The sequence below is a fragment of the Bos taurus genome, chromosome 25, assembly GCF_002263795.3.
Source record: "Bos taurus isolate L1 Dominette 01449 registration number 42190680 breed Hereford chromosome 25, ARS-UCD2.0, whole genome shotgun sequence".
In the NCBI taxonomy this organism is placed as follows: Eukaryota; Metazoa; Chordata; class Mammalia; order Artiodactyla; family Bovidae; genus Bos; species Bos taurus.
In genome coordinates this window covers 1,550,376-1,576,031 of record NC_037352.1, presented here as the reverse complement: position 1 = coordinate 1,576,031, position 25,656 = coordinate 1,550,376, and the positions used below count along the sequence as shown (strand labels likewise).

Here is a 25,656-nt window from a genome sequence, read left to right as displayed (position 1 = left end):
CAGGGGCCACAGGGTAAGAACAAGGGCCATGGCTCTGCCCACCCTCCTCGGGAAGCCCCCTCCCTTCTCCCATGCCCCGTTCCTCTATCAGGATCCCTCCCGTACCCATCACCAAGTGCCAGGATGGTCCTGGAGGCAAAAAGAGGGGATTGAAACTGACCAGGCAGCGGCCCCTCCCTATATCCTGGAGGCCAGGCTGAGTGACTTCCTGGCCCTCCCCAGGAGTGTCCGTGCCCATCTGTGCCGTGCTGGACCAGTAAACATTCCCCCTACCAGCCCCTCCCTCTACCAGGACCCTCACTCCTGTCCCTGCCCACCCCAGGCCCGGTGGGTGACTGCAAAGGGTGAAGGAATGACATGCACTTGTCTGGCTGGAGGGAAAGGGTCTTTGCCCCCTTCCTCTAGACCTGGGATGAAATGCGCTGATGGCTTGGGTGCCAGCTAGACCCTCCTGTCCCCGAGCCCGTCCTCCCCTCCCCTCCCTCCACCTCCCCCAGAATGAATGCCCCCTTCTCCCAACCTATGGACAACTGCTTATTCTTCATGTGTCTCTCTGAGTACATGCTACCCGGAACAACCCTCGAGGGCTCAGGCCATTTTACAGGAAACAGGTCTGGAGAAGGAAGAGACCCATGCAGGGTTCGGGGATGGGGGGTGCAATTCCAAGCCCACAGTCTTCAGTTTTCTCAGTCACCCATACAGGAAGCCAGCTGAGCTGCAGGCTCACCCTCAACCTGCCCCTTCCAGCCCTGCTCGGCCCCCTGAACCTACCTGGTCCCCAGGTGTCAGGCACAACCAGCCCAGACAGTTGCCCATGAGGGCACAAGCAGGCTCGCTCAGGCCCAGTCCTTGCCGCTCCTTCTTCCCTCACCAGTGCCTTCAGCCTGGGCTCCTCGCCTTGGCTAAGCACGGCCCGCCGCTAGGCAGCCTCCTGGGCCACAGCCCCTTGGGTGTCCACACCCGAGCTGCTGCCCCTAAAAGCCACTTAGGCTGCAACAGCAAGGCTGCTCCCCCACCCCCACCTCTGAGTTCCTCGCTTATGCTGCTGTAAGCTCCTGCCTGACTAGCCACCTCCATCTGTCCATCTGTTTGTCCACAGTCTGCCTGTCTGGCCTTTGACTGGCCTCCCTGGACCCAACCTGGTAGGTACCACGGTGCCTGGAGTCTGTGAGGATGAGTATGGACAGTGGGGGTCCACGATATACCACCCCACCCTATAGCAACCCAGGACCTGCCAGGTATGCTCTGAGGCCATACCATAGTCGAGGGAGGTGGCTGGATTGGAGACCCCCCAGACCAAGGGGTAGGGAAGGTAGGACTTCCTGGTCCCTTGGGTCAGGATGCTTGGAGACCTCCTCCTCTTCTATAGAGCAGATGCTCTCTGATCAACCTGCAGCCTAGGACTCAGCCTGTGAGTGAAGATGGATGGGGACAGAGCACCCCTGGAGGGTGGAATAAGCAGGGGATGTGCTCACAGCCAGGGGCCAGGAACACTGCCTCCCAGAATCACAAAGCCGGCCCCAAAGCTAAAGAAAAGCCAAGGAAGTACCAAGAAAGGTTAACAGAGTAACAAAGCCGACATCAGAACTGGCAGCAAAGTGAGTGGGTAGCAGCTTCAGAATAAATGCAGCAGCTACTACCTGCAGGGGCTTCCCGGGTGGCTCTAGTGGTAAAGGATCCGCCTGCCAATGCAGGAGACACAAGAGACTTATGTTGGATCCCTGGGTTGGGAAGATTCCCTGGGGAAGGAAATGGCAACCCGCTCCAGTATTCTTCCTTGGGAAATCCCATGGACAGAAGAGCCTGACAGGCTACATTCCTTGGTTTCGCCAAAAGCTGGACATGACTGAGCATGCACGCGTGTGTGTGTGTGTGTGTGTACGTACACACACACACACACACACACTACCTGCAGGGACCAACTCAGAAGGGGGAGCAGGAAGGAGTGAGAGGGACAGGGAAGGTGAAAATGGTTCTGAGCAGCTCTCTGGAACTCTCCCAGGCCTCTTCCTTTAGCCTCTCTCTGCGGGAGTGTGAGACGAGAGAGGCCAGGCCGCCAGGGAAAGGGAGAAGCCTGGGAGGTGGCCTGGAAGCGTGCCCTGAGGTGTTTGGGCTGGAAGCTGTGTCGCTGGGGCCGGGCTGGGGCTGGGGCTGGGGTGGTGAGCCGGAGGGGCGGGCAGGCAGTCAGGTGCAGCTGAGCAGAGGTCTGGGTCATGCCCACCCCCTCACGCTAGTGCACTCACCCACTTGTGCCATCTAGGCACGCTGGGGTGCGACAGAGGGACAGGAGGTACGTCAGACCTTCCAGTCCCTCTCTCCCCTGATCGACCTGGGCTGGGACTGTCCTGTGCTCCTGTTTCGGGGGAAGGGGTTCCCTCTGACCTCTGAACCTACCTCCCTGCGGAGATGGGGCAGAGACTGGGGCGTGCCTGTGGGCAGAGGCCTTGTCACTGCCAGAGGAGAGGGCTGGGGGTATGTGGGGGGTGGGGGCCGTCATTAGTCTGACGCCCGGCTAATGGGCCTGCGCTTCTCGGGCCGGCGCGGCCTCCCTAAAGGGCATTAAGGGCCTCGCGGGATGACCAGGCCTCGCTCACAACCCCTTCCTTCAGCCTTCGCCAGGCCTCTCTTCAGAGCCCCAGAGGGGAGCCGGAGGGACCAGCGCAACGGGAAGAGATGAGAACAGGAGGTCCGGGGCGGAGAAGGAGAGAACCGAGAGGTCGGAGGACCGATGAGGTCCGAGGCGCCCAAAACCCTCGGCGGGGGACGCCCCGGAGGCCTGCCTCGCCTACCCGGTTCTCTTCCCGCCCACCATCCGCCCCAGCCCCGCCCATCCCCCGCCCCAGCCCCGCCCGTCGCCGGAGGCTCGGACCGCGCCTGCAGCCCAGGAGAGCAGCCGCACAGCGCCTCCTGCCGGCCCTGTGTAGGATTGCAGCGTCCAGGGAGCTGCCCAAGGTCCCACCCTTCTGGCTCTGACGGCTCCAGCCTTGCCGGATGGGAGATTCGGGTGAGGCCCGCGCCCTAGCGCTGTGAGCACTGCTGGAGCATATGGCCGCCCTGGGGATGGTAGACAGAGAAGGCGGGCCTCTGCCGAGCTCCCCATGGGCTCTGCTTGGGCGTCTTCTCCAGGCAACATGAAATCTAGCCCCTCACTGAGTGACCCAAACATTCACAGGCCACTTGGCGTCAGGCCCTGGTGAGCACCAGGGAGGCATCGCTGAGACCCAGGGAAGTAGATTTGTGTACCTTAGCGAGGGGACGTACAGGGCTGGGGCAGCCCCCAGGAGAGGCATATAACCTGGCCTGGGGCCCTGGAGTGCTCAGGCAGAGGGGGCCACAGGGCTGCTCTGAAATCTTCCAGGAGTTCCTGCAGACTGTGTGGGGGGGAGGGGGGGAGAGGAATGAGAGGAGAACAGGGCCCGGCCTCAGAGTAGGAATTCCGTTTCATGAGTGGTGGGAGCCCTTAAGGTGTACTGCGCTGGAGGTAACAAGGTCAGGACACCCATGTTCAGTGAGGAGCAGGGACAAGAACTTTGGGGGGGTGGGGAAGTAGGTTGACCTGAGTGGTCTGCGACTTCCCCCAGTGCAGATCCTAGATGGAAAAAAAGAAACTGAGCGGACTCAGGGAGCCATAAGAATTGGAAGGGTGGAATCAAACAGAGTACTACACTAGCAGGCCATGTGGGAGAAAGGTGCACCCAGGAGATGAGAGGCTTTTGCCAGTTGGGGAGATACCCCCAGAAGGTGCTTCCTAAGGCCAGGGTAGAGGGGGTAGCATGGGGGCTGGCTCCACGTGGGCCTTCCAAAGCCAAGAGCTAGACAGACCAGAGGCCACCCTTCCTCCTGTCCTTGCTGGGTGCCCCAAGGTCTGCCTTGCCACACAGCCAAGCAAGGATTCCAAGGGCAGCCAGACAGCATTGGCACAGTGACCAAGCACTCCAAGGTCGAGGACAGTTGTGGGACTCCAGGCTCATATTGAAGAGGGTTGAAGGGGGAGCAGAAGGGTGGAGTGAGGGGACCACTGGCAAGGGACCCAGATGGAGGGAGGCCCTTGCAAGATGGCAGAACACATTTATACGGGGGACTGGGGACAATAACTGGAAATGCAGAAGGGGGTCAGCAGTTGAGGGGCCTCTGAGGATGCAAGGGGGTGTCAGGTGGAGGTCCTTCCTTCCTAGGAAGAGAGCATGGCCGTGGCAAGGGGGCCAAGGGGTCCCCACTTCCTCTCTGGCAGCCCTTGGGTGAGGGGAGGGAGGGGTTCCAAAGAGATCCAGGTTTCAAATGAACGCTGGGAGGTGGGGGATGGGCTGCCAGGTCTTAAGGTACTGCTTCCTTGGGGAAGACGTTCTCCCCAGGCTGGCCAGGGGGCACAGTGAGGAGACTCCCTGTGGGGCTCCTGGGAGGCTGGGGTGGGGGCTGCTGCTCTCCTTCTCCTGCACACGTTGATGTGGCAGCCGGACACCCCCACCCCCACTGTGAGATACCCCTCCCCTCCCTGGGGACCCTGGTTTGATGACCCCACCCCCTACAAGGAGGGGCAGCAATGGCAGAAAAGGGAGAAGGGGACCCAGCCCCCAGCAGTGTCTCTGCCTCTGTGCCCCGCTTCTGCCCCGCAAGGACAAGCAGATCTCGGCTGGATTGGAGCAGAGAGGGCGGAGCAGGGGTGGGGCGGGAGGAGGCGCGGGGTCGGGGGGTGGTAGGAACGCGTCCCCCGGCAGGCCGGCGGGCGGGAGGGCTCCTGACATTTGCCAGGGCGTGGGCGCGGCAGTTTGCGCCTCGGAGCCAGATGACAAAGTACACAACTCGGAGGAAAGGGGTCACACGCGGGGGCGCGGCAACTAGGCGAGTTTTATTGAACAGACGGCCGGCCTGTTGGCCGAAGACACTCGGTCTGGGTCAGGCGCGGGGGCGCTAGCAGGGGCGGCTATCAGGACTGCTTAGGGGCGAGGCGGGGGCTGGCGAAGGCGGTTCCCTGCGCAGACCGTGGCTGAGCCGGAGACTCTCCGAAGGCTCTAGAAAGACCAGAGAGGCCCGTGGGGAGAGGGCCGTGCGCTCTCCACTACCGCTCCCCCGACTCCCCGGGCTGGAAGCGTAGACACTGCTCCAGGAGAGCCTTCCCCGGAGTCGGGGATAGAAAGGTCGTTGGGTGCCCTACGGGCAGGCAGACAGCACGGCTCAGATCTCCCGAGACCCCCACCCCCACCCCCCACCCCACCCCCCACCCCCCCCCCCCCCCCGTCTGCTGGCGTCCTGTCCCCTTCCTCTCCCCGCGTACCTGGCCTGCTCCGCCAAGATCCAGGAGTAGGCGCCCGGCCGCCACTCGGGTTGGCGCGCGGACTCCGGGGCGGGCAGGTTGCGAGGCGCACTGACCCGGAGCCCGGCCCCGGAGCTTCTGCGTCGCGCCTCCCACGGTCTCTGAGCTCCGGAGGGAAGCAGCAGAGCATCGAGGGCCGCGGGCCCCGGAGAGAGGGTGCTTCTGGCAGAGGGCCCCTGGGGCAGCGCGCCCAGGCCCAAGGTGTCCCAGGTGAGGGGCCCGGCCGCGCGGCGCCACATGTAGGGCGAGCGGCGCAGCCCCATGAGCAGGCCGGCCGCTCGGCCCACCGTGTGGTAGCGGGGGCTCGCCACGTGCTTGTACCAGGCGCCGGCGGACGGCGGTAGCAGCAGCAGCCACAGCAGGGCGAGCAGCCGGCGGCTGGCGGTGGCCCCCCGCCCCGGGCCCCGCACCCTTGTGCCCCGCGCCAGGGTGCTCACGTCGACGTCCGCCCGGAGGCGCGGACCAGGCACTGGCTCCGTCGGGTCTGCGCGCGCCGCGTGGAGAAGCCGGAGTGCGGGAGCTGCAGGCGGGGAGTTGGGCCCCGCGGGTCTGGCTATAACTGCTCGGCGGCCCCGCCCCTGCTCACCCCCGCGGTACCTGCCTGGCTCCCTAAAGGGAGGGGGCGGGATGAAGGGAGAAGAGGAGCCCAGGCCGCGCCGCAGGACGTGGGCTCCTGAAGCACCCTGGCTGAGTGGGTTTTTTCCTGGAATTCATCTCCTCCCCGGTCTGGGGGCTCCCCTCCTCCCCTGTCTCGCGCCCCTTTTCCTCTGTCCCCAAGGAGAGGAGCTGCCAGGAGCAGGGATGGGGACAGGAAGGTGGGGCACACGCAGATCAGACTGGGGGGCCAGCAGCACCCCAGGGGGCAAAGCAGGAGAGCTGACTGGTGGGGGCCCTCTGCGCCACCAAGACCCCTCTGCCTGCCTCCTCCCCTGACAGCTGTTCCTTATCCTCACCTGTGTGTGCTCAGGTGTGTGCAACTCTTTGAGACCCCATGCACCATAGCCCACCAGGCTCCTCCATCCATGGGGATTCTCCAGGCGAGAATACTGGAGTGGATTGCCATGCCGTCTTCCAGGGGAACTTCCTGACCCAAGGATTGAAACTGTGTCCCTTATGTCTCCTGCATTGGCAGGCAGGCTTTTTACCACCAGAGCCACCTAGGAAGCCCTCACCTAACACAGTTCAAGTCTGTGCCCACACCCTCTTCTCTGCTTCCTAACCCCTAGCTTCTCCCCACCAACCTACTTCCCAGCTGCTGCTAGGTGGTGGATGCTTGCAGCCACAAGTTTAGTTAGGAGACAGTGGTTAGGATTAGGCTCCCAGAATAGAGTCAGTCCCTCTTACCCCCAGCCCCTGCCCTGGGCAAGATAAGGCTCTGCAGACCTCCAGCCTCCTCTTTGACTGAACGTGAGAGTCACTCAGTCTGTCTGACTCTTTGCAAGCCCATGGACTATATAGTCCATGGAATTCTCCAGACCAGAATACTGGACTGGGTAGCCTTTTCCTTCTCCAGGGGATCTTCCCAACCCAGGGATCCAACCCAAGTCTCCCGTATTGCAGGCGAATTCTTTACCAGCTGAGCCACAAGGGAAGCCCAACAATACTGGAGTGGGTAGCCTATCCCTTCTCCAGTGGATCTTCCCAACCCAGAAATCGAACCTGGGTCTTTTGCATTGCAGGTGAATTCTTTACCAACTGAGCTATTAGGGAAGCCCTCCTCTTTGTCTGTGATCCCCTAAAATCATGTTTTCTGGCCAGACCAGTCTCAATTCTTTTGCTTTACCCAACAACCCACGAGTTGGCCCATTTCTGTGCTTCTGTGCCTGGGACGGACACCCTGGCCTTTTCAATCTATGACCAAACTCCTACTCATCTTTCAGGATCCTGCTTAAATAGTCCCTATCTGAATACTCTACTGGAGTATCCCTCTCTGCCTGCCTGGGGTTAATAGCCTCTTTCAAGATGTCAGGGCCTGACCCATTCTTGCCTGAGCCCTAAGCCAGGGAGGATTCAGCCGTCAAAATAATCAGACCTCATCCCCCCACACCCCACCAGCAACCACACCACTCACGGGGTACCTTCTAAGTTCCAGACACCAGGGATCCTGAATTATCATATTCTGATCTCCAAACAATGCCACGTGTATGCGTGGTAAGTTGCTTCAGTCGTGTCCAACTCTTTGCCACCCTATGGACTATAGCCTGCCAGGCTCCTCTGTCCATGGGATTCTCCAGAAAAGAATACTGGAGTGGGTTGCCGTGCCCTCCTCCAGGGGATCTTCCTGACCCAGGGATTGAACCTGCATCTCTTACATCTCCTGCATTGGCAGGAGGGTTCTTTACCACTGACACCACCTGGGAGATTCCCAAACAATGCCACAAGGTGGGACAATTATTGATTCCATCTACCAAAGAGGAAACTAAGGCCTGGGGGAAATTAACTTGCTCCAGTCACCTGGGTAAGCACTGGGGACAGAGTGGGGTCCAACCTAGACCCCCAGCCTGAGAGTTCCAGTTTGAGGACCCCAGCTACAGTGCTTAATGGAAGCCTTCCCTCTCCCTCTGCCTGTCTCTTCAGCAAGAAGGAGGGGCGAATCCGGGGCAGGAGGGGGGCACAGTCTGGATCTGTCCTTCCTCTCAGACCTGCACGTTGGGAGAGGCCCAGAGGGGCTCAGAGGTGCCAAGGAAGGCCCCTGGTTTTGAGGCAGGAGGGGCAGAAAGGTCTGGTGATCCCCTGGGATCTGGAAGCCGTCAGCTCGCCCCAAAAAGGCCCTGTGGAGCAGCTGAGAAACGTTCCCTGGAGCTCAGTGCCCCAGGCTGGACGCTGGTGGGTGTGGGGGGAGGCACTCCTGCCTCAGTTTCCTCATTGGTAAACAGTAATGGTAGCCTCCTGACCAGCTTGCTGTGAGCACTAAACATCCAGGCCAATGGGACTTCCCTGGCCGTCCAGTGATTGAGACTCTGCAGGGGGCATGGGTTTGATCCCTGGTCTGCGAAGTAAGATCCTGAATGCCATGTGGCATGGCCAAAATTTTTTTTAAAAATCCAGGCTGGGTCTTGACACGGTATCTGGCATGCAGTAACCAGTAAAGTCGCTCAGTTGTGTCCGACTCTTTGCGACCCCACGGACTGTAGCCTATCAGGCTCTTCCATCCATGGGATTTTCCAGGCAAGAGTACTGGAGTGGGTTGCTATTTTCCTCTCCAGGGGATCTTCCTGACCCAGGGATCGAACCCAGGTCTCCTGTATTGCAGGCAGACACTTTACCGTCTGAGTCACCAGGGAAGGTAAATGGTGAGGCTAACATCTGTTACTGTTGCTGTGCCAGCAGCTGCCTAGTCCCCGAACCTGTCAGAGAAGATGCTTTGACGGAGGGGTGATGGCGCAGGGACCAGGCAGGGCGGGGGTACAGAGGGAGCCGCCTGCGTGCCTGGAGAGGCCTGGAGGAGCACAGGGACTGGTGGGCCGAGTGGAAAGCTGCCCCTTCCACCCACCACTGCCTCTCTCTCCTGGGGCCCCTTGGCCTCAAGAGCTGCCTGGAGTGTGCGGTTGGCGGGCAGCGCAGCACGACGCAAGGGTCCCCTGGCACTGCCGCCCACTCCCTGCTGAGAGGAGGCAGGGGACTGCGGGCAGTGGGCAGGAAGCGTCTGCAGGCAGAACGTCATCGATGTGAAAGCTGATCAATCGTGGTCGATGCGGTAATGGAGGTTTCTGCGCAGTTAGAAAATTTAAGACAGCTACAGTTAGCAGAGTGGATAAATCTGAAAATGCCATATTGACCTGACCAAAAAAAAAAAAAAAAAAAAACCCGTGCACAACGGAATGTTCAGTGTCTGAAGTTTAAATACCAGCGGTCCTTCCGGCTGGCTTATGACTGTGAACTAGAGGGAAGGAAAAATGTCCACGTGCAGGTGAGAGGTGGAGGGCCAGTTGGGATAGAGTCGGTGGCTGCCTGTCAGGTGGAGGTGTGCGGAAGGCAGGCAGGGATGGAGCCCAGGGCGGGGGAGGAAGAAGAGCACCGAATAGCTTCATGGTCCCTGGGGGCTCCCAGTTTGGGGTGCTCAGGATGAAGGTCTCTGTGCCCTGCCCAGCACTGAGCCCAGGGGCCCAGGGACAAAGGGCTCTGCCAGACCCCCAGCCCCCAGAAGTCTGGAGCCAAAAGTGTGTTGCCAGAGGAGGTAGTGGCCCTAATGATCCATGAGAGCTGCCTGGTCTTTCTGGGGCTCACTGCACCTTCCATCCACACACAGACCCTTCTAGAAGCTGGATGACCATGGATGCTATTTGCACATCACCTCCCCTGACACTGGACCAAGCCCTCCAGGGGGCTGGGATCATGTCTGCTTCATACTCCCCCTTCCAGGCACAGCACCTGCCTCCTCCCCCAACAGGAACCCCATCCTAATGACACAGCAAATAAGAAAACCTCTCCATTTCGTCATTTAAAATGATTATGTTTTATTAAGTCTTCCCTGGTGGCTCAGAGGGTAAAGCATCTGCTTGTAATGCAGGAGACCTGGGTTCCATCCCTGGGTCGGGAAGATCCCTTGGAGAAGGAAAAGGCATGTTTTATTAAGATTGTACATGGGCACGCATGCTAAGTCTCTTCAGTCGTGTCTGACTCTGTGCAACCTTATGGACTGCAGCCTGCCAGGCCTCTCTGTCCATGGGTTTCTCCAGGCAAGAATACTCGAGTGGGTTGCCATTTCCTTCTCCAAGGGATCTTCCGCACTCAGGGATTGAACTCGGGTCTCTTACATCTACCTGCATTGGCAGGCGCTTTAGCACTAGCACCACCATACATTTTAAGTCAAATGCTAGTATAAGGGGCACAGTAAGTGGCCTCTCTTCCACCCCGTCACATCAGCATCCTACCCTCCAGGGGCAATGACTTCCAACTCTTTCAGCTATTTCTCCTAGTATTTGCCTCCATATTTTGAAATCACGAACAATTGCTATTCTAAAAACAAGTGGTCTTTTTTTTTGGCCATGCCACATATCATATGGGAGCTTAGTTCCCCCACCAGGAATTGAACCCACATCCCATGCAGTGGAAGCATGGAGTCTTAACCACTGAACCACCAGGGCAGTCCCTGGGTGGTCTTTTCTGTTCTGGCTGTGCTGGGTCTTCATGGCTTTCTCCACTTGCAGCAGTTGGGGGCTACTTTTCATTGCAGTGCACCGGCTTCTGGTTGTGGAGCACAGGCTCTAGGTGCATGGGCTTCGTAGTCATGGCATCGGGGCTTAGTTGCCCCGGGGCATGTGGAATCTTCCTAGGCCAAAGGTCGAAGCTGTGTCCCCCCACACCCTGCATTGGCAGGCAGATTCTTAACTCCAGACCAAAGGGTGGTCTTTTTAAGGAGGTAGCATATTCAAAAGCAGAGACGTTACTTTGCCAACAAAGGTCCGTCTAGTCAAGGCTATGGTTTTTCCTGTGGTCATGTATGGATGTGAGAGTTGGACTGTGAAGAAGGCTGAGTGCCGAAGAATTGATGCTTTTTGAACTGTGGTGTTGGAGAAGACTCTTGAGAGTCCCTTGGACTGCAAGGAGATCCAACCAGTCCATTCTGAAGGAGATCAGCCCTGGGATTTCTTTGGAAGGAATGATGCTAAAGCTGAAACTCCAGTGCTTTGGCCACCTCATGCGAAGAGTTGACTCATTGGAAAAGACTCTGATGCTGGGAGGGATTGGGGGCAGGAGGAGAAGGGCACGACAGAGGATGAGATGGCTGGATGGCATCACTGACTCGATGGATGTGAGTCTCAGTGAACTCCGGGAGTTGGTGTTGGACAGGGAGGCCTGGCATGCTGCAATTCATGGGGTCGCAGAGTCGGACACGACTGAGCAACTGATCTGATCTGATGCTTTGAGTAAAGTATGCACATCTTAACTGCATTTGTTACATATGCCTACATCTATGTACCCAGAGACCAGATCAAGGTAGAAAGGATTTTAGTGCCCTAGGGCGCTCCTTTCAGGCTTCCCTAATGAATCAGTTGGTAAAGAATTCGCCTGCAATGCAGTACACCTGGGTTCAATCCCTGGGTCAGGAAGATCCCCTGGAGAAGGAGATGGCAACCCACACTAGTATTCTTGCCTGGGAAATCCCACGGGCAAAGGAGCCTGGTGGACTACAGTCCATGGGGACTACAGTCCACAACTGAGTGACTAAACCACCACCACCAGGGGGCTCCCTTTACTCCTAGACAGAAGTCCCCAGCGGAATTCATCAGCATTTTCTCAACCTCAGCATAGTTGGCATTTGTGAGGCTGTCCTGGGCCCCGAAGGATGGGGAGCAGCATCTGTGACTGTGTAGGCAGCAAAAGAGCCCTTCCCCAAAGATGTCTGTGCCCTAATGCCTGGAGGCTGTGACTATTTACATGGTAAAGCAGAATTCAAGTTGCAGATAAAATTGAGGATGCTAGTCAACTGAACTTCATATTGGGTTGGCAAAAAAGTTCCTGTGGGTTTTCCCCATAAGATGTTACAGAAAAACTTGAATGAACTTTTTGACCAACCCAATAGAAGCAAAGCATCCTGAATTATCCAGGTGAGTCCAATGTAATCTCAAGGGTTCCCCAGTGTGGAGGAGAGAGGCAGTCAGAGAAGGAGAGGTGACAATGAAAACAGGCTGGAATGATGCTATTTGTGGAAGGAGGAAGGGCCAGGAGCATGGAAAGCAGGCAGCCCACCGGATGCTGGAACAGTCAAGGAAACAGGAATGCAGCCCGCCTGCACCTTGGTTTTATCCCAATGAGACTCATTTTGAATTCCTGAATTCCAGAACTGTAATATAATCAATATGCATTGTTTGAAGTCACTATGTTTGTGGTAATTTTTTACAGCAGCAATAGGAAACCAAAAAAAAAAAAAAAAAAGGCTGAGCACCAAAGAACTGACACTTTCAAATTGGCCACGCTTCAGGTGGCCAAAGTACTGGTGCTTCAGCTTCAGCATTAATCTTTCCAATGAGCATTCAGGTTTGATTTCCTTTAGAATTGACTAGTTTGATCTCCTTGCTGTTCAGAGGACTCTAAAGGTTTATATATATATATATATATATATATATATATATATATGTATATATTCCCCCCCCCCAAAGTTTCCTTCTGCTTTCTGGGTTTGCTTGTTTTTGTCCCTGTATCTCACACCGCAGGCTTTCCTCCTGAGTCTGCAGATCGCTGGCTGCCAGTCAGATCCTGACAAGCTGGCTCCTTTCAAAGGGGCGTGGCTTGCTGAGAGGTGAGCTTCATTGCAGGGCAGCTGGGCACCCGGAGCCTTTCAGTCTCTAATGGGGTATAAAGATCTTCTTTCTGAGGTGGTGCATTTCCTCAGTGAACAATCCTCCAGTTTCCCACCAACAGTGAGTGGGAGGAGGACTGGATGGATACAGGGAAGACCCCAGGTGCCCAGTCAATGCACCAACTTCCATGCACTCCTTTTTCAACCCCACCTGCAGTGAACTGCTCTGTGGAGTTCCCCCAAAGGTCTTAAGGATGCTTTGTAAAATGAAAAGCAGTCACCCTCCACCTGCTCTCTGTCATTTCACAATTTGCTTGCGTCTTTCACTCAATGCTGGTCCCCTCTTCTTCTTTGTGCTCATGAAAAGTCTTTTATTCCTTTGCTGTCCTTTTAGTGGGATTTTTTGAGGGTGAGATGACACCTGCCCATGGCCAATCCACCAGGTTTAATTGGTATGATGATCCTTGTTTTGCAAACAAGGAAGCTAAAGGCTCAACAAGTTGACCAAGGTCACCAGCAAATACGTAGTTGGAGTTTCCAGCCCATTTCTGCTTCTACAGTCCAAGCTCATCCTCCCACAACACACTGCCTCTTTTCTGGAAGGGTTCAGATCTGAACCAACCTCCCTTAACAGCAGAAGAGAGGTCCTGAGTGTGCCTGAGGAGGCCCAAAACATACTGCAGAGTCCCAAAGCCCCTGGATTCACTACCCTCAATCAGCAAACCCGTCCTGCTATTTCTCTGCCTCAAGCCCCCAGGCTCAGCTGGGTGAGGTCAACTTGCCCATGAAGAGGTCACGTTCTCTACCTGCCTTTTCTAGTGGGACTGGGGATGTCCACCCCTGGCTCAGAGACAGATGTCACCATATGTTGTCTTTTCCGATAGGGATTGTGTTTGTGTGTGCGCACACGTGTGCCCGATGACCAGGCCCCTGTTTGTCCCAAATACAACATAAGATCTGGGTTGGAGAGAGATTTGGGTTCCTAGTAAGGTCACAGTATTTAGCAAATAAAAATATAGGGCTGTCGGTTGAACTTGAATTTCAGAGGAACCATGAATAGCATTTTAGTATTAAGTATTGAAGAGAGAATTCATAGGGCCTGGACTCCATCTTAGGCCTGTTCATGCTGATCATGCTTGGCCACCTCTCCAATGGACTCTGAACTCTGTGTTTAGTGCCTGTGGAAACGACAACAGAAGGATAAGACCCCCTCTGGACAGGCCATAAATTTTTCCTTAGCTATTGGAGTGTAACCTTGGGCTTATTGATTATTGGCCAATTGTTTAACTGCTTGAGCACATAACACGTGAATGATGGGGTTATTGGGATTATATTTACCCTTCCTTTGTTTATATAAGTCTCAAGGAATTTGGAGTGGTGGGTTCAGACAAGAACATATGGGATATAAAGATTTTCACAAATGCTGGTCCGGGTCCTTGGCTAAGAGGAGACTCTGCGTTGGGCCTTCCGGTGTAATAAACTGCACTTCACTATCTGCATTGTCCTTCTGAGTAAATTTGTTTCCCGGAACGCGTGGCTACAACAGTATGATCCATCAATATTTGGGTCATACATTGCTCCCAGAAGAGAGGGCGGGCCCAGGACAGAGGCCTAGGCGGAGAGAAGCCGGATGTTCGCAGCCTGGCGCGGGGACGGCGGCGGGCCTCCAAAGCGGTCGCCTCCACCTAGAGCGCCCCGGGCGAAGTCGCCGCTCTAGCCCGCACCTCGCTGAGGCGGAAGTCGCGCACGCACTTCCGCCGGGCGGGCCCGTTGCTGGGCGGGGCGGTGACGTCGCCCCCGGAAGGGGCGGGCCCGCCGGGAGCCAGGCCGTGCGGTGCGGTGCCGCGCCGGCCGGGAGCGGGCCGGAGCCCGGACCATGGCGGCGGCTGCGGCGGCGGGCCCGGAGGGGCGACTCGTGTCCCAGGAGGCGGCGGCGGCGGCACCCGAGCGGGGCGGCGGGAGTTGCGTACTGTGCTGCGGGGACCTGGAGGCCACGGCGCTGGGCCGCTGCGACCACCCGGTGTGCTACCGCTGCTCCACCAAGATGCGGGTGCTGTGCGAGCAGCGGTACTGCGCCGTGTGCCGCGAGGAGCTGCGCCAGGTGAGCCGCGCCGGCTGGCCGCGTGTCGGGACTCCCGGGCGGGCGCGGCCCGGCGGGACGACGGGGCACCCGGCAGCCGGAAAGGGACTTTGCCTTCCTGGTGTCCGGCCGCAGGCCTGGTGGCGCCGGTTTCCGAACGGGAGGCCCGGCGCGGCCGCCTGTCGGAGGAGGGATCCCCATCGTTGGTCCAGCTGTTGGCCGTCTGGGCGCGGGAGGCAGGCGGTGGTCGAGGTCCCTGTGGGCCCAGAGCCTGCGGGCTTTCCTGCTGATCCCTAGGACTCTTGCCAGGCCGCCGGAAGGGGCACGGTCAGAGCCGGCGCTCCCCGACTCGCTCGGCTTTGGGGATTTATTTCTCAGGGGTTTCCATCCCGGTGAAGGCAGCGGGGAAAGTGGGGACCTTCAGAGGCGACCTGTCCCGGGAGCAGAGGGTCAGTCTGGGCGTTTCCAGCTTAGCCGTGTGTCTGGGTCTCTCTGGGCGACGCTGAGGGAACTCCTGAGACTGGCGTTTTCATCTATTAAGTGACTGTTGTACTCAGACCTGCCACCCAAGGGGAAAGCGAAACCACTGAGGTCTCCTCAGGGTGCCTGGTGGGTGGGGATAAAAGTGTTAGAAGCTTTCATCCTCCTTGCCAGTTTCAGCTGGGGGGGCTCGGCTCCAGAGTGGAGGGGCGGGAGTTTCTGACTGTTCAGACTTGGAAGTCCCAGTGAGGTCAGAGGGCATCATCCCCCACCCCCCACCCTCCTCGCAATGCCAGCTGCTGGCTGGGGGCACTTAGCTGGAACTCCCTGGGTTTGCTGTGCTTTGAAATTTGTTTGCTTCCAGAGTTGTGAAACTCTCCTGGTATGTGAATGGAAAGCTTGGGCTGGTGATACCTGTCAGGGAATCTAACTTTCTTCTTCCTACAAGTGATGCAGAAACGACATCCCTTTTTCATTTTTTTAAGTAGACTTTTATGTTAAGGGAGCCAAGCAAATGCTGTAATCCCATGAGCTCTGTGGGTACATATCCTGTATCCTACCTGAAGAAGACACTGGGAGATGCTGTCAGTCTGTGATGGGGTGGAGCTCGACAGACTCGATCTGGGAGAGGTCTAGGGTGCAGGAGCAGTCGGTGAAATTGGATCTGCCTGTGTCTTAGTCAGAAGGCTCCTCCCAGCTACGCCAGAGCCTGCCTTGCAGGCCAGGCTTGCGTGACATGACGTAATTCTTGAATGACCAGGTTTCCCAGCACGTGTAGCTTCCTGGCAGTCAGGCAGGTAGGCAGGCAGGCGCAGTGGAGTCTCCAGCCCTGGGCATTGCACGTCTCATTGAGAAAGTAAAGTGTTAGTCGCTCAGTTGGATCCAACTCTGTGAGACCCCATGGACTATAGCCCGCCAGGCTCCTCTGTCCATGGGATTCTCCAGGCGAGAATACTGGAGTGGGGAGGAAGTAAGCAGACACCTATATACGACTCTGATAGCTAGCATCTGGCCTCTCTCATTCCTGTGGGTCCCACACCCTTCAGGTGCTCTGTGGCAAGGGGGCGTGGACATGAACTGTCAACTGGCTTCAGCTGGGGTGTGGTTTGGCATCAGGTACCCCAGCCGAGCCGCCTTCCTACCAGGCCTGCTCTGAGTTGCTTGGCAGCAGGAGGAGGAGGTTCTCGGCAGTTTGGGAAAATGATGCTCTTCTCTGTTCATCCGGCTTCCTCCCATTCTTGGACTTGGAATCCACCCCACCCCACCCCCATCCTATTCCCTGGCTGAGTCCTGCACTGTCCTCTGAATTCATCCTGTGTCCCATGCCTGCTCAGAAACTTCTGAACCCTGCCTCTCCTCTGCCTCCTCTATGGGACTAAGCCTCTAAAAGATTGGAAGGAAAGCACGCCAAGATGCTTTGTGGGACAGGGCAGCTTTATCTGCTTGATTCCTGCATCTTCACCTGGCGCCTCCCTTGGCCGACCCGGGGGACAGTCCTGCAACTGCTGCTCAGATGAGGAGCTGGATGAGTCAAGATTGCCCAGCAGGTGCTCATGGTGGAGGCCTAGGCTCCTTCCTAACTGGTGGGCAGTGGCAGCACGGGGCCACTGACTGAGACTGATGTCAGGTCCTGGGGTCCTGCCCCCTCTTGCCCGGTCCTGTCTTTCCCACTGGCCACGTTCTTCTAAAAGACAAGTCTCATCTTGCTTTCCACCTGGCCCTGATCCCGGGGATGTCAGAAAGGCTTGACGGGGCTGCTGTACAAAGTGGGATGTGTCTGAGCCAGGAGGGGCCCCGCAGACAGCCTGGTGCAGCCCCTCTGCCCCATCTCATAGGCAGGAACTGGGAGGGAGGCCGGACCTGCTGACTCTGGTCGTGCTCCCTGTTGTCCCGGCCCCTCCTCCCCAGGGAGCCACTCTCACCCTGGTCACGGTGGACACCATTCTCTTCTGCACTCACTCTCCGTGAGTGCTCCCTGCTTGCTGGAAGTGGGGAGCAGCAAGGCCCTGGGCAGACACCCCCCGGTCCGGGAGTCCAAGAGGGCTTTTGTCCCTCTCTCCCTCTCACTGGGGCCTGATCCTTTTGGGGCCCACCTAGGGGCACCCTTTCCCGCTTGGTCATTTACTGCCTGGCCCACCCAGGGGCTGCCCAGAATGGCCCATCCTCAAGTGTCTAGGCCTGGCCTGTACCTCTATCCTGGGACCCCTCCCATCCCCGGGGTTGGGGGGGTGGTCTCAGGCCACCACACCCTCCTCCTTGTGCAGCCATCCGGTCTTGCCGCTCGCCTCACCCTCTCGTGAGGCGGGGACACTGGCCTAGTCATCTAGGCATGCTCCCGCCCGTCATCTGGCCCAGTCCTGGGGGGCCCTGTGCTGCTCCCAGGCTGTGTGCGAGGGGCAGTCAGTGTTGCCCCGTGCCACCTGCCAGCCTGCTCACCTCATTCTCAAACGAACACGGCCTGAGCCTGCGTGCCCACGGCCACGTTCCCTTCCTAAGCCTCTTCTGTACTCCAGTCCCTTCCTGAGCCTGCCCAGCGTCCCCCTTTGGCCTGGCTCAGGTGCGCCTAGCCCGGACTGTCCCACCAGACTGTTCCGGAGGGACAGACCCCCCCCCCCAAGCTGATGGTCACCCGGTCCAGTGAGGGTGCTCACATCCAGGGACAGACCCCACCTGTGGTGGATCGGAGTGGAACTCTGAGTAGAGGGGCCTCCCCACACCGGGGTTTCTGGGGAGGGATATCGTTTCTCTGTTGTCTGCCAGCCGGGGACACTTTGGAAGCTTTGGGGCGTCCCTCGAGGGCTGGTCATGGGGGTGTGGCGTCCTGAAGGTTGGCTCCTGTGCTCTGCAGCACCAGCAGGTCCTTAACAGTTTAGGGCCCTGGACCTGCGGGCACCTGTCCCCAGGCAGGAATGGGGGTCTTTTCTGGAAAAGCACCCCTGGGAGTGGGGGGAAGGCAGGGCTGGGAGTAGGCTTGCTCTTGGAGTGCAGATTCCACGAGAAGAGGCCAGTGTGGCCCGGGCCTTTCCTACGTCCCTTCGGGACCTGTCGGGAGATCCTGGGCAGAGGGTATAGGGTGAGCCTTGGAGGCAGAGCAAGACTCCGCTGTGAAGACAGGCCACAGGAGTGCGGCTGGTGTAGTTGGGGCCACAGCCCCAACGTCCCTCTGCCTGGCTTGCCAGCGTGGTGATGGGAAGGTCTTCAGGGCCTGTCATCCCCCCACCCCTGGTTCTCCAGGTCGGGCGTGGCTGGACTGGGACACTTCCTTTGGGCCAGGAGGGGGCAAGGCTTGGTTGCCCCCAAATGATGGGGCATGTCCTCAGAAGTGGAGGCTAAGCTCCCCATCTCCCCCCGCCCCCTACCCCCAGAGCCCCCAGGAACCGGTTTTAACCACCTTGCTGTGGGGGCTGGCATAACCACTCAGTCTCTCCAGCCAGTCCTCCACTCTCCCAATTTCATGGCTGTTCTGGTTTTAGACATCCTCTGTAGCTGGGCCTAAATATAACAGGGGTGACCTTGATGTGGCCTTTCCTAAGGTGAGGATGTCCCCTGGGTGTGCTGGCGCGGACGCTGAGCTGAGGCGAGTAGCCAGCTCCAGGCCAGGGGCAGAGGCGGATCAGAAAGCCGCTGAGTGAGGAGGTGGGCCTGTCTGGTCTTGGTGCAGGGGCAGGGCGGGGCGGGGAGGACGGGGAGGGCCCTCCCTGCAGGGCTCTTGTCAGCTCATGGGGGACCTGCGCCTGCAGGAGGGCCCTGGGGGCCAGGCTGGGGTGACCTTGTCCCGAGTCACGGTCTGGCCTAGCAGCTTTACCTAGTGCTAGAGACCCTGAGAGGCGGCCAGCTGCAGAGTTTTCACGTCCATCACACCAGCTCAGCCGTGTGGCACCCCCAGACTGCGCAGTTAATGGGCAGGAAGCTGGCCAAGAACAGCTGGGGCCATGACCGAGTCCTGGGGGGCACCCCCTCCCGTGACATCACGGAAGCCTCAGGGGGCGTGGAGGGCAGCCAGGCCTGATGCCCGGTTGCCTGATATAGTCTGGCAGGCGGCAGCCACTCTTTCCCCGGCTGTTCCTTGGACTGTCTCTCCTTCCTCCCGGGCTTGTCCTGTGCTCAGCACCCGTGTGATTGAGCCCCTGGTGGCCGGCTGTCTGATCTGTCACTGTCCCCAGGCAGCCTGTCTGTCTGGGGTGGCTGGGGTCGCTGCCCCCTGGAGGCGTAGCCAGCTGCTACCTCTCTGTCCCGGCCACCCTCAGGGGTCTGGCCGGGCGTGGGGAGAGGGGCCTCCCAGGAGGGGCTCTCAGTGCCCCCTTTGCTCTCGGCGCAACAGCGCCCTGCAGTGGGCGTCCACAGCCTGCCCAGCGGTCCCTTTGGCTCTGGTTTCAGGTGGTCTTCGGGAAGACACTCCCTGCCTTTGCCACCATCCCTCTGCACCAGCTGCAGCACGAGAAGAAATATGACATCTACTTCATGGACGGGAGAGTGTTTGCCCTCTACAGGTGAGAGCGGACTTCTCGGCTGGGGTCCTGCGGGTCTGCGGGCGCTTTGCGGTGGGACGGACAGACCCACCTCACCCCGCCTGTGCTCCTCGCCTCCCTCAGGGGTGCGACGTCAGGGCCTGGCGGCTGGTTCCTGTCAGCGGGCTCTCCTGGAACGGAGCTGCTCACAGCCCCCTCCTGAGGTGGTAGTGGAGGTGGGGGGTGTGGTGGGGGGATTCCGGGGTTCTGTGAGGTGCACTAGAGCTGGTGCGAGTCAGGTTCTTCACCTGTAGAGGAAAAACCCCATGAGGGGTACGGTCGTCTTGAGGGTAGCCCCCATCTTCCAGGTGGGGGGCCGTCTCCTGGACTGGGGCCTTGTTCGGCTCAGGCCCTGGCGCCACCTGACACAGCGGTCGGAGCGCCCGCCTTCCTGGCCCTTGCTCCCGGAGTGTCTGCAGGGCCGCAGCGGGAGCCGCAGGGTTCTTGTGCTCCCTGGGGCCGGTGGCGCTGAGTGTCTGGGGGGGCTGGCCCGGTGTCTCCCCAGGCAGCTGCTGCAGCACGAGTGCCCCCGCTGTCCTGAGCGGCCGCCCTTCAGCCTCTTTGGGGACCTGGAGCAGCACATGCGGAAGCAGCACGAGCTGTTCTGCTGCAAGCTGTGCCTCAGGCACCTGCAGGTGAGCCCGCCAGGCTGCCTCCCGGAGCCCTGCCTCCCGGAGCCCCGCCCCTCACTCCGCGGGCCACCAGACGGCTGGGCCTCGGTGGCACTGAGGCCACCACAGGCCCTCTGCGCCGTGGAGCCCGGGAGGGGCGGGAGGCCTGGGAGCCCGCCCGTGCCCAGCACCCCTTTCCCGCAGATCTTCACACACGAGCGGAAGTGGTACTCACGCAAGGACCTGGCTCGGCACCGCATGCAGGGGGACCCCGACGACACTTCACACCGCGGACACCCCCTCTGCAAGTTCTGTGACGAGCGCTACCTGGACAACGACGAGCTGCTCAAGCACCTGCGTCGTGACCACTACTTCTGCCACTTCTGCGACGCGGATGGGGCCCAGGACTACTACAGGTGGGCGCGGTGGGGCCCGGAGTGCCACAGGTGGGCATGGGTGCACAGGGACTCCTGGACCAGGTGGGCCGGCACAGGCCCTGCTGACGCCCGGTCCCCGCAGTGACTATGCGTATCTGCGTGAGCACTTCCGCGAGAAGCACTTCCTGTGTGAGGAGGGCCGCTGCAGCACCGAGCAGTTCACGCACGCCTTCCGCACGGAAATCGACCTGAAGGCCCACAGGACGGCCTGCCACAGCCGCAGCCGCGCCGAGGCCCGCCAGAACCGCCAGATCGACCTGCAGTTCAGCTATGCACCGCGGCACTCGCGCCGGAGCGAGGGTGAGCGGGGTCCCCGCCGCCTGCGCACCCTGCAGGCCTCAGACCCAGGCCCTGACCCGACCCCTCAGCATCAGCAGGGATGAGGGACACAGCCTTGAGCACGTGCGGACAGGAGCTCTTCATGAGTCCTGGCTCCCAGAGGGCCTCGGCTCTGCTGTGCGGGGGTCCCTGGGCCTCTTCTCTGGGTCAGGAGGCCCAGGCCCCTCTCCCAACCCAGTTCCTGCTTGACCTGGTGTGCAGGCCATAGGGGTTTGGGGCCACTGTGACCTCTGAGAGGCATCTGTGCCTGCCCCTTGGGTCCACGCTGTGGTACGGAGGGAGGCCTCTGCGGGGTCCGGCCTGGGCCTGACTGGCTGTGTGCTGGCCACAGGGGTCATCGGCGGTGAGGACTACGAGGAGCTGGACAGGTACAACCGCCAGGGCCGCACAGGCCGGGCCAGCGGCCGCGGAGCCCAGCAAAGCCGCCGAGGAAGCTGGAGGTACAAGAGGTGGGAGGATTTGCGAGCCGCCAGGACCTCTGTCCACCTGGCTCCACCAGAGGCCAGGGCAGTGTGGACAGCTGGGCTGAGACAGGCGCTGGGTCAGGGAGCTTGGCCTTCTGGCCTCTGTGTCCCGGGCATGGCAACAGGGTCACTTGGTGTCCTGAATCGGGTGTTTTCCTTTCTCCGCTCATTTAACTAGGGACGCCACGACCCTGCAGACTGGGGTCTGAGGGGCCCCGGTCTTGGGGGTACAGTGCAGGTGTGCCAGGAGGCCCTGGCGTGGCAGGCACGTGCTCTGGCTGGGCTGCCCTGCGGCCAGCTGGACCGAGGCATCTGCGGTACCCAGGCGCTGCCCCAGGGAACTGGGCTGGGTGTTGCCAGGTGCCAGAGCCTGAGGTTGGTGGGGAGGTGGTCCTGCTATCTCCACAGTGCTCTCGCCTGGCCGGGGAGGCCGGGCTGGCACCTGTTCCGCTGGCTGCTGGCAGGCCAGCCTCTGGTGTCCGGGCTTCCCGGGGTGAGGCCCCTCCCCAGCCCTTTATGTCGCGTCGCTATAGTTCTGGGCCTGGCCCAGCCTGAAGGCCTCCCCATCCCAGGGAAGAAGAGGACCGAGAAGTGGCAGCTGCCATCCGGGCCTCGGTGGCCACCCAGCAGCAGCAGCAGCAGCAGGAGACGCGCAGGAGTGAGGACTGGGAAGAGGGTGGCAGGCCCAAGAAGGAGGAGGCGGGGCTGCGGGGTCCTGAGGAGGCCCGCGGCCCCCGGCGCCCAGCCCGGACTCCGGGCGAGGGCCCAGGTGAGCAGCTCCCCTGCAGGCAGGCCCACCCTGGCCCAACAGGCGGGACGTGGGCTCCTGACCACAAGGTCGGTGAGAAGCCACTGTCCTCCAGTTGGTCACCCCGTCAGGCCTGATCCTGCCCCCTCGACACTGTTCAGCCCTGACAAGGGTTCTTCTGTGTCTCTCAGGTCCCAAGGAAGCCTCCACCAATGGTCCTGTGAGCCAGGAGGCCTTTTCCATCACTGGCCCAGCTGCAGGAGCCACACTCCCAAAGTACACGCGTGTGGGGCTCGGGGCTCCTACCGAGGGTTGGGGAGGATGGGTGCAGATGCCAGGGCTCCTGTGGGGCCAGGGGGCAGGGCAGGCCAGAGCCCACAGGCCGCTGAGCCCTGTCTGCTTTCTGCACAGCACTCTCCCGCCCCCCACTTCGAAGCTCAAGGATGAAGACTTCCCCAGTCTCTGTGCCTCCTCTTCGTCCTCGAGCTCCGTGGCAGCCGCCCCAGGCCCTGTGGGGCTGGCGCTGGCTTACCCTGTGCCCGCCAGGGGCAGGACCACCTTTCAGGAGGAAGACTTCCCTGCCCTGGTGCCCTCTGCCTCCAAGCCCAGCAGTGCCCCCACCAGCCTCATCTCTGCCTGGAACAGTGGGGCCAGCAAGAAGGTGGCGCATCCTGCCCCGGGGTCCCAGTCTACCAGCGGGGGCAGCCAGCCCCCCAGGAAGTCTGGCAAGGGGGGAAAGGGGGGCAAAAAGGGTGGGCCGCCGCCCACAGAGGAGGCGGAGGAGGATGGCCGTGCGGGCCTCACGGCCCAGGAGCTGCGGAGCGTGCCCACGACGGTCGCTGTCTCCTCCCTGCTGGCCGGGGCCACCACCCATACCTTCACGAAGGTTGGCAAGAAGAAGAAGGTGGGCTCCGAGAAGTCGGGTGCCGCGTCGCCCCCCCCCACTGACAAAGAGGGGCCCCCTGGGGCCGAGCTGGCCCCCACGGCACCCCCTGGCAGAGCTGAGGGGCCCGCCGCTGTCATCGTCAATGGACACTCAGAGGGGCCAGCCCCGGTTCGGAGCACCCCCAAGGAGCCCCCTGGGCTCCCAAGGCCCCTGGGGCCACCCCCCTGCCCCACGCCCCAGGAAGACTTCCCGGCGCTCTGTGGCCCCTGCCCACCCAGGATGCCCCCACCCCCAGGTAGGTGTGCTGGGCCCAGGCCTGCTGCGGGGCCCTGGGAAGGGGCCGCGGTAGTGGAGTGAGGCCCAGGGCGGTACAGGCAGGCAGACGGGCCCAGGGTGGTGCAGGCAGGCAGGGAGGCCCGTGTAGGCCCTTCCCACTGCCTCGGAGCCTGGTTACCAGATCTGGATGCAGGTGGCAGGCCTGTGAGCCCATGGCCGTGGTCCGCCATATAGCTCCCCTGCGACCTTTCTTTCCGCAAGTTAGGGAGTCCTGGCACCCTCTGGAGATGAGGACAAAGCAGTTAACTCAGGTCAAGGTTTGCCATGAGGAGCATAACACATGTGCCGGCCCTTGGCGTTGTCAGCGGGCCCCGGACCTGCTCTGTGGGGACGGGCTGCTCTGCGGGGAGGGGCGGCGTGTGGGAAGTGGGGACCAGGGCCTGCTGTGCCTGACCAGCGAGGTCACATCCTGGGACCTTCCCGTGCACCCCACGCCCCGCAGGCTTCAATGCCGTGGTGCTCCTAAAGGGCACCCCGCCTCCGCCAGGCCTGGCGCCCCCTGTCAGCAAGCCACCCCCCGGCTTCTCCGGCCTTCCGTCTAGCCCCCACCCGGCCTGTGTCCCCAGCACTACGACCACCACGAAAGCGTAAGTGTGGGCGGGCCCCTGGCCCCATGCCCCCAGGGGAGAGTGCCCTCACCTTGGGCCTCCCCAAAGGCGGAAGCCTCCACCTCCTTCCGATTCAGACCCAGGCCAACGCCTGTGCCCCGGGCCTACTTGGTCCCTGAGAACTTCCGAGAGAGGAACCTGCAGCTCATCCAGTCCATCAGGGACTTCCTGCAGAGCGATGACGCCCGCTTCAGCAAGTTCAAGAGCTACTCGGGGGAGTTCAGACAGGTCAGACAGGCAGGGGTGCGGGGGGCTGGCCCGGCCACTGGGGCCCAGGCCAGGGCTGGGGGTGACTGGGTCTGGCTCTGGCCGGCAGGGCGCGATCTCTGCAGCCCAGTATTATAAGAGTTGCCGGGACCTGCTGGGGGAGAACTTCGAGAAGATCTTCAACGAGTTGCTGGTGCTGCTGCCTGATACGGCCAAGCAGCAGGAGCTGCTGTTGGCCCACACGGACTTCCGGGGCCGCGAGAAGCCTCCCGGCACAAAGGCCAAGAAGAACAGGAAGAGCGCGTGGCAGGCCAGCACCCGGCAGGTGGGCCTAGACTGCTGCGTGTGCCCCACTTGCCAGCAGGTGCTGGCGCACGGTGATGTGGGCAGCCACCAGGCGCTGCACGCCGCCCGGGACGATGACTTCCCCTCCCTGCAGGCCCTCACCAGGATCCTCACATAGCTCCGATGTAGCTCCCGCCAGTGCAGGCAGGAGCCACCGCACCCACAAGCCTCCTTTCTCCCCGTCCCCACCCCCAGGCAGACAGTGAGGCCACCTGCTCAGGCCCCTCAGCTGGCCGGCTCTCCGGGGATCACCGGGAAGGCCCGCCACGACTTGCCGGCACACCCTCTTGGGGGATCCCTCTGGAGGCCTCCTGGAAACTAGAGAGACCCCTGCCACAGCAGCAGGCTGCTCTGGGTTTACGTTCTCAGGCCCTGGAGGGCGCCGGGGAGGGAAGGGGCAGGTGCCGGGACCTGTGTGCACTGTCAGGGCTGGTGGCCACGGTGGCCCCTTCCCGGAGCCCCTGAGCCCAAGGGCCGCAGCACTGCGGTCCCTGAGCTGGGCCCACGGGTGCTGGAGTCAGATGTTGAGCGTGTTGTGTAAACACTTGGCTGTTTGGTGACTAAAGAACGTTCAGGATTAAAAGACACAAAATTGTGCTACTTGAAGTTGAATCTTTTTATGAGACTAGCTGAATCTGGGATCTCCAATTGCCTCTGAACTTTTATAAGACAGTTTATCTTCAAATAAATTTATTTTGCAATAATGCACATAGCTGGTGTTCTGAGCTTCTCTGCCTTCCGGGGTCACCCCACTCAGAGTGGTCAGACACTACAGCTCAGGTGGTCTCAGTGAGTACTGTGGGCCGGGGGTAGGGGGCCTGTGGGGAGAGGTGGGCAGCCAGGCTCTGCTCACAGGCAGAAGCAGCTGACCCTGGGCCTGGATCTTGGAGGTCAAGCACCGCCCAAGTCCTCCAGGAGCAGAGCCAGCCATGCTTGACCTCCACTGTACCCAGTAAAACTGTCCTTCCAGAACCCAGGAGTCACACAGACCCAAGGTTTACATCCACAGGCCACTGGGAGAGCTAAAGTAAACTCCAGCAGGAACAATTTAGA

General features: G+C 60.3%; 2 protein-coding genes across 5 annotated transcripts; one reads left to right on the top strand and one right to left on the bottom strand.

The window, feature by feature from the left end:
* Nucleotides 1–4,826: 4,826 nt before the first annotated feature.
* NPW (neuropeptide W) lies at nt 4,827–14,432 on the bottom strand. Its single transcript, XM_059881709.1, has 3 exons — nt 14,279–14,432; nt 5,273–6,014; nt 4,827–5,009 (listed from the first exon to the last, which is right to left on the bottom strand). Exons 1-3 carry the CDS (start codon nt 14,430–14,432, stop codon nt 4,925–4,927), a joined length of 981 nt encoding a protein of 326 aa, XP_059737692.1. The 3' UTR covers nt 4,827–4,924.
* ZNF598 (zinc finger protein 598, E3 ubiquitin ligase) lies at nt 14,369–25,311 on the top strand. 4 transcript variants are annotated; one of them, XM_024985108.2, is made up of 13 exons: nt 14,369–14,655; nt 19,492–19,604; nt 20,128–20,257; nt 20,438–20,649; nt 20,753–20,970; nt 21,341–21,449; nt 22,046–22,242; nt 22,413–22,497; nt 22,633–23,402; nt 23,886–24,030; nt 24,129–24,279; nt 24,368–24,583; nt 24,799–25,311. In XM_024985108.2, the coding sequence occupies exons 1-13, from the start codon at nt 14,431–14,433 to the stop codon at nt 25,066–25,068; spliced, it is 2,841 nt and encodes a 946-aa protein (XP_024840876.1). In that variant the 5' UTR covers nt 14,369–14,430; the 3' UTR covers nt 25,069–25,311. The 4 variants fall into 4 exon arrangements, with proteins under 4 accessions (XP_024840876.1, XP_024840875.1, XP_024840877.1 ...); XM_024985107.2 differs by having other exon boundaries at nt 21,341–21,458; XM_024985109.2 differs by having other exon boundaries at nt 24,368–25,311.
* Nucleotides 25,312–25,656: the final 345 nt, after the last annotated feature.

What these genes read in the sequence shown, in the direction of transcription:
- NPW (XM_059881709.1), bottom strand. Translation starts at nt 14,432, where the DNA reads ATGGTCCGGGCTCCGGCCCGCTCCCGGCCGGCGCGGCACCGCACCGCA. An exon ending in GCGACTTCCGCCTCAGCGAG is followed by an intron (nt 6,015 to 14,278) that starts GTGCGGGCTAGA and finishes GATGAATTCCAG; the next exon opens with GAAAAAACCCACTCAGCCAG. An exon ending in ATCTTGGCGGAGCAGGCCAG is followed by an intron (nt 5,010 to 5,272) that starts GTACGCGGGGAG and finishes TGGTCTTTCTAG; the next exon opens with AGCCTTCGGAGAGTCTCCGG.
- ZNF598 (XM_024985107.2), top strand. Translation starts at nt 14,431, where the DNA reads ATGGCGGCGGCTGCGGCGGCGGGCCCGGAGGGGCGACTCGTGTCCCAG. An exon ending in GACTCCGGGCGAGGGCCCAG is followed by an intron (nt 22,243 to 22,412) that starts GTGAGCAGCTCC and finishes TGTGTCTCTCAG; the next exon opens with GTCCCAAGGAAGCCTCCACC. An exon ending in CAGGATGCCCCCACCCCCAG is followed by an intron (nt 23,403 to 23,885) that starts GTAGGTGTGCTG and finishes CACGCCCCGCAG; the next exon opens with GCTTCAATGCCGTGGTGCTC.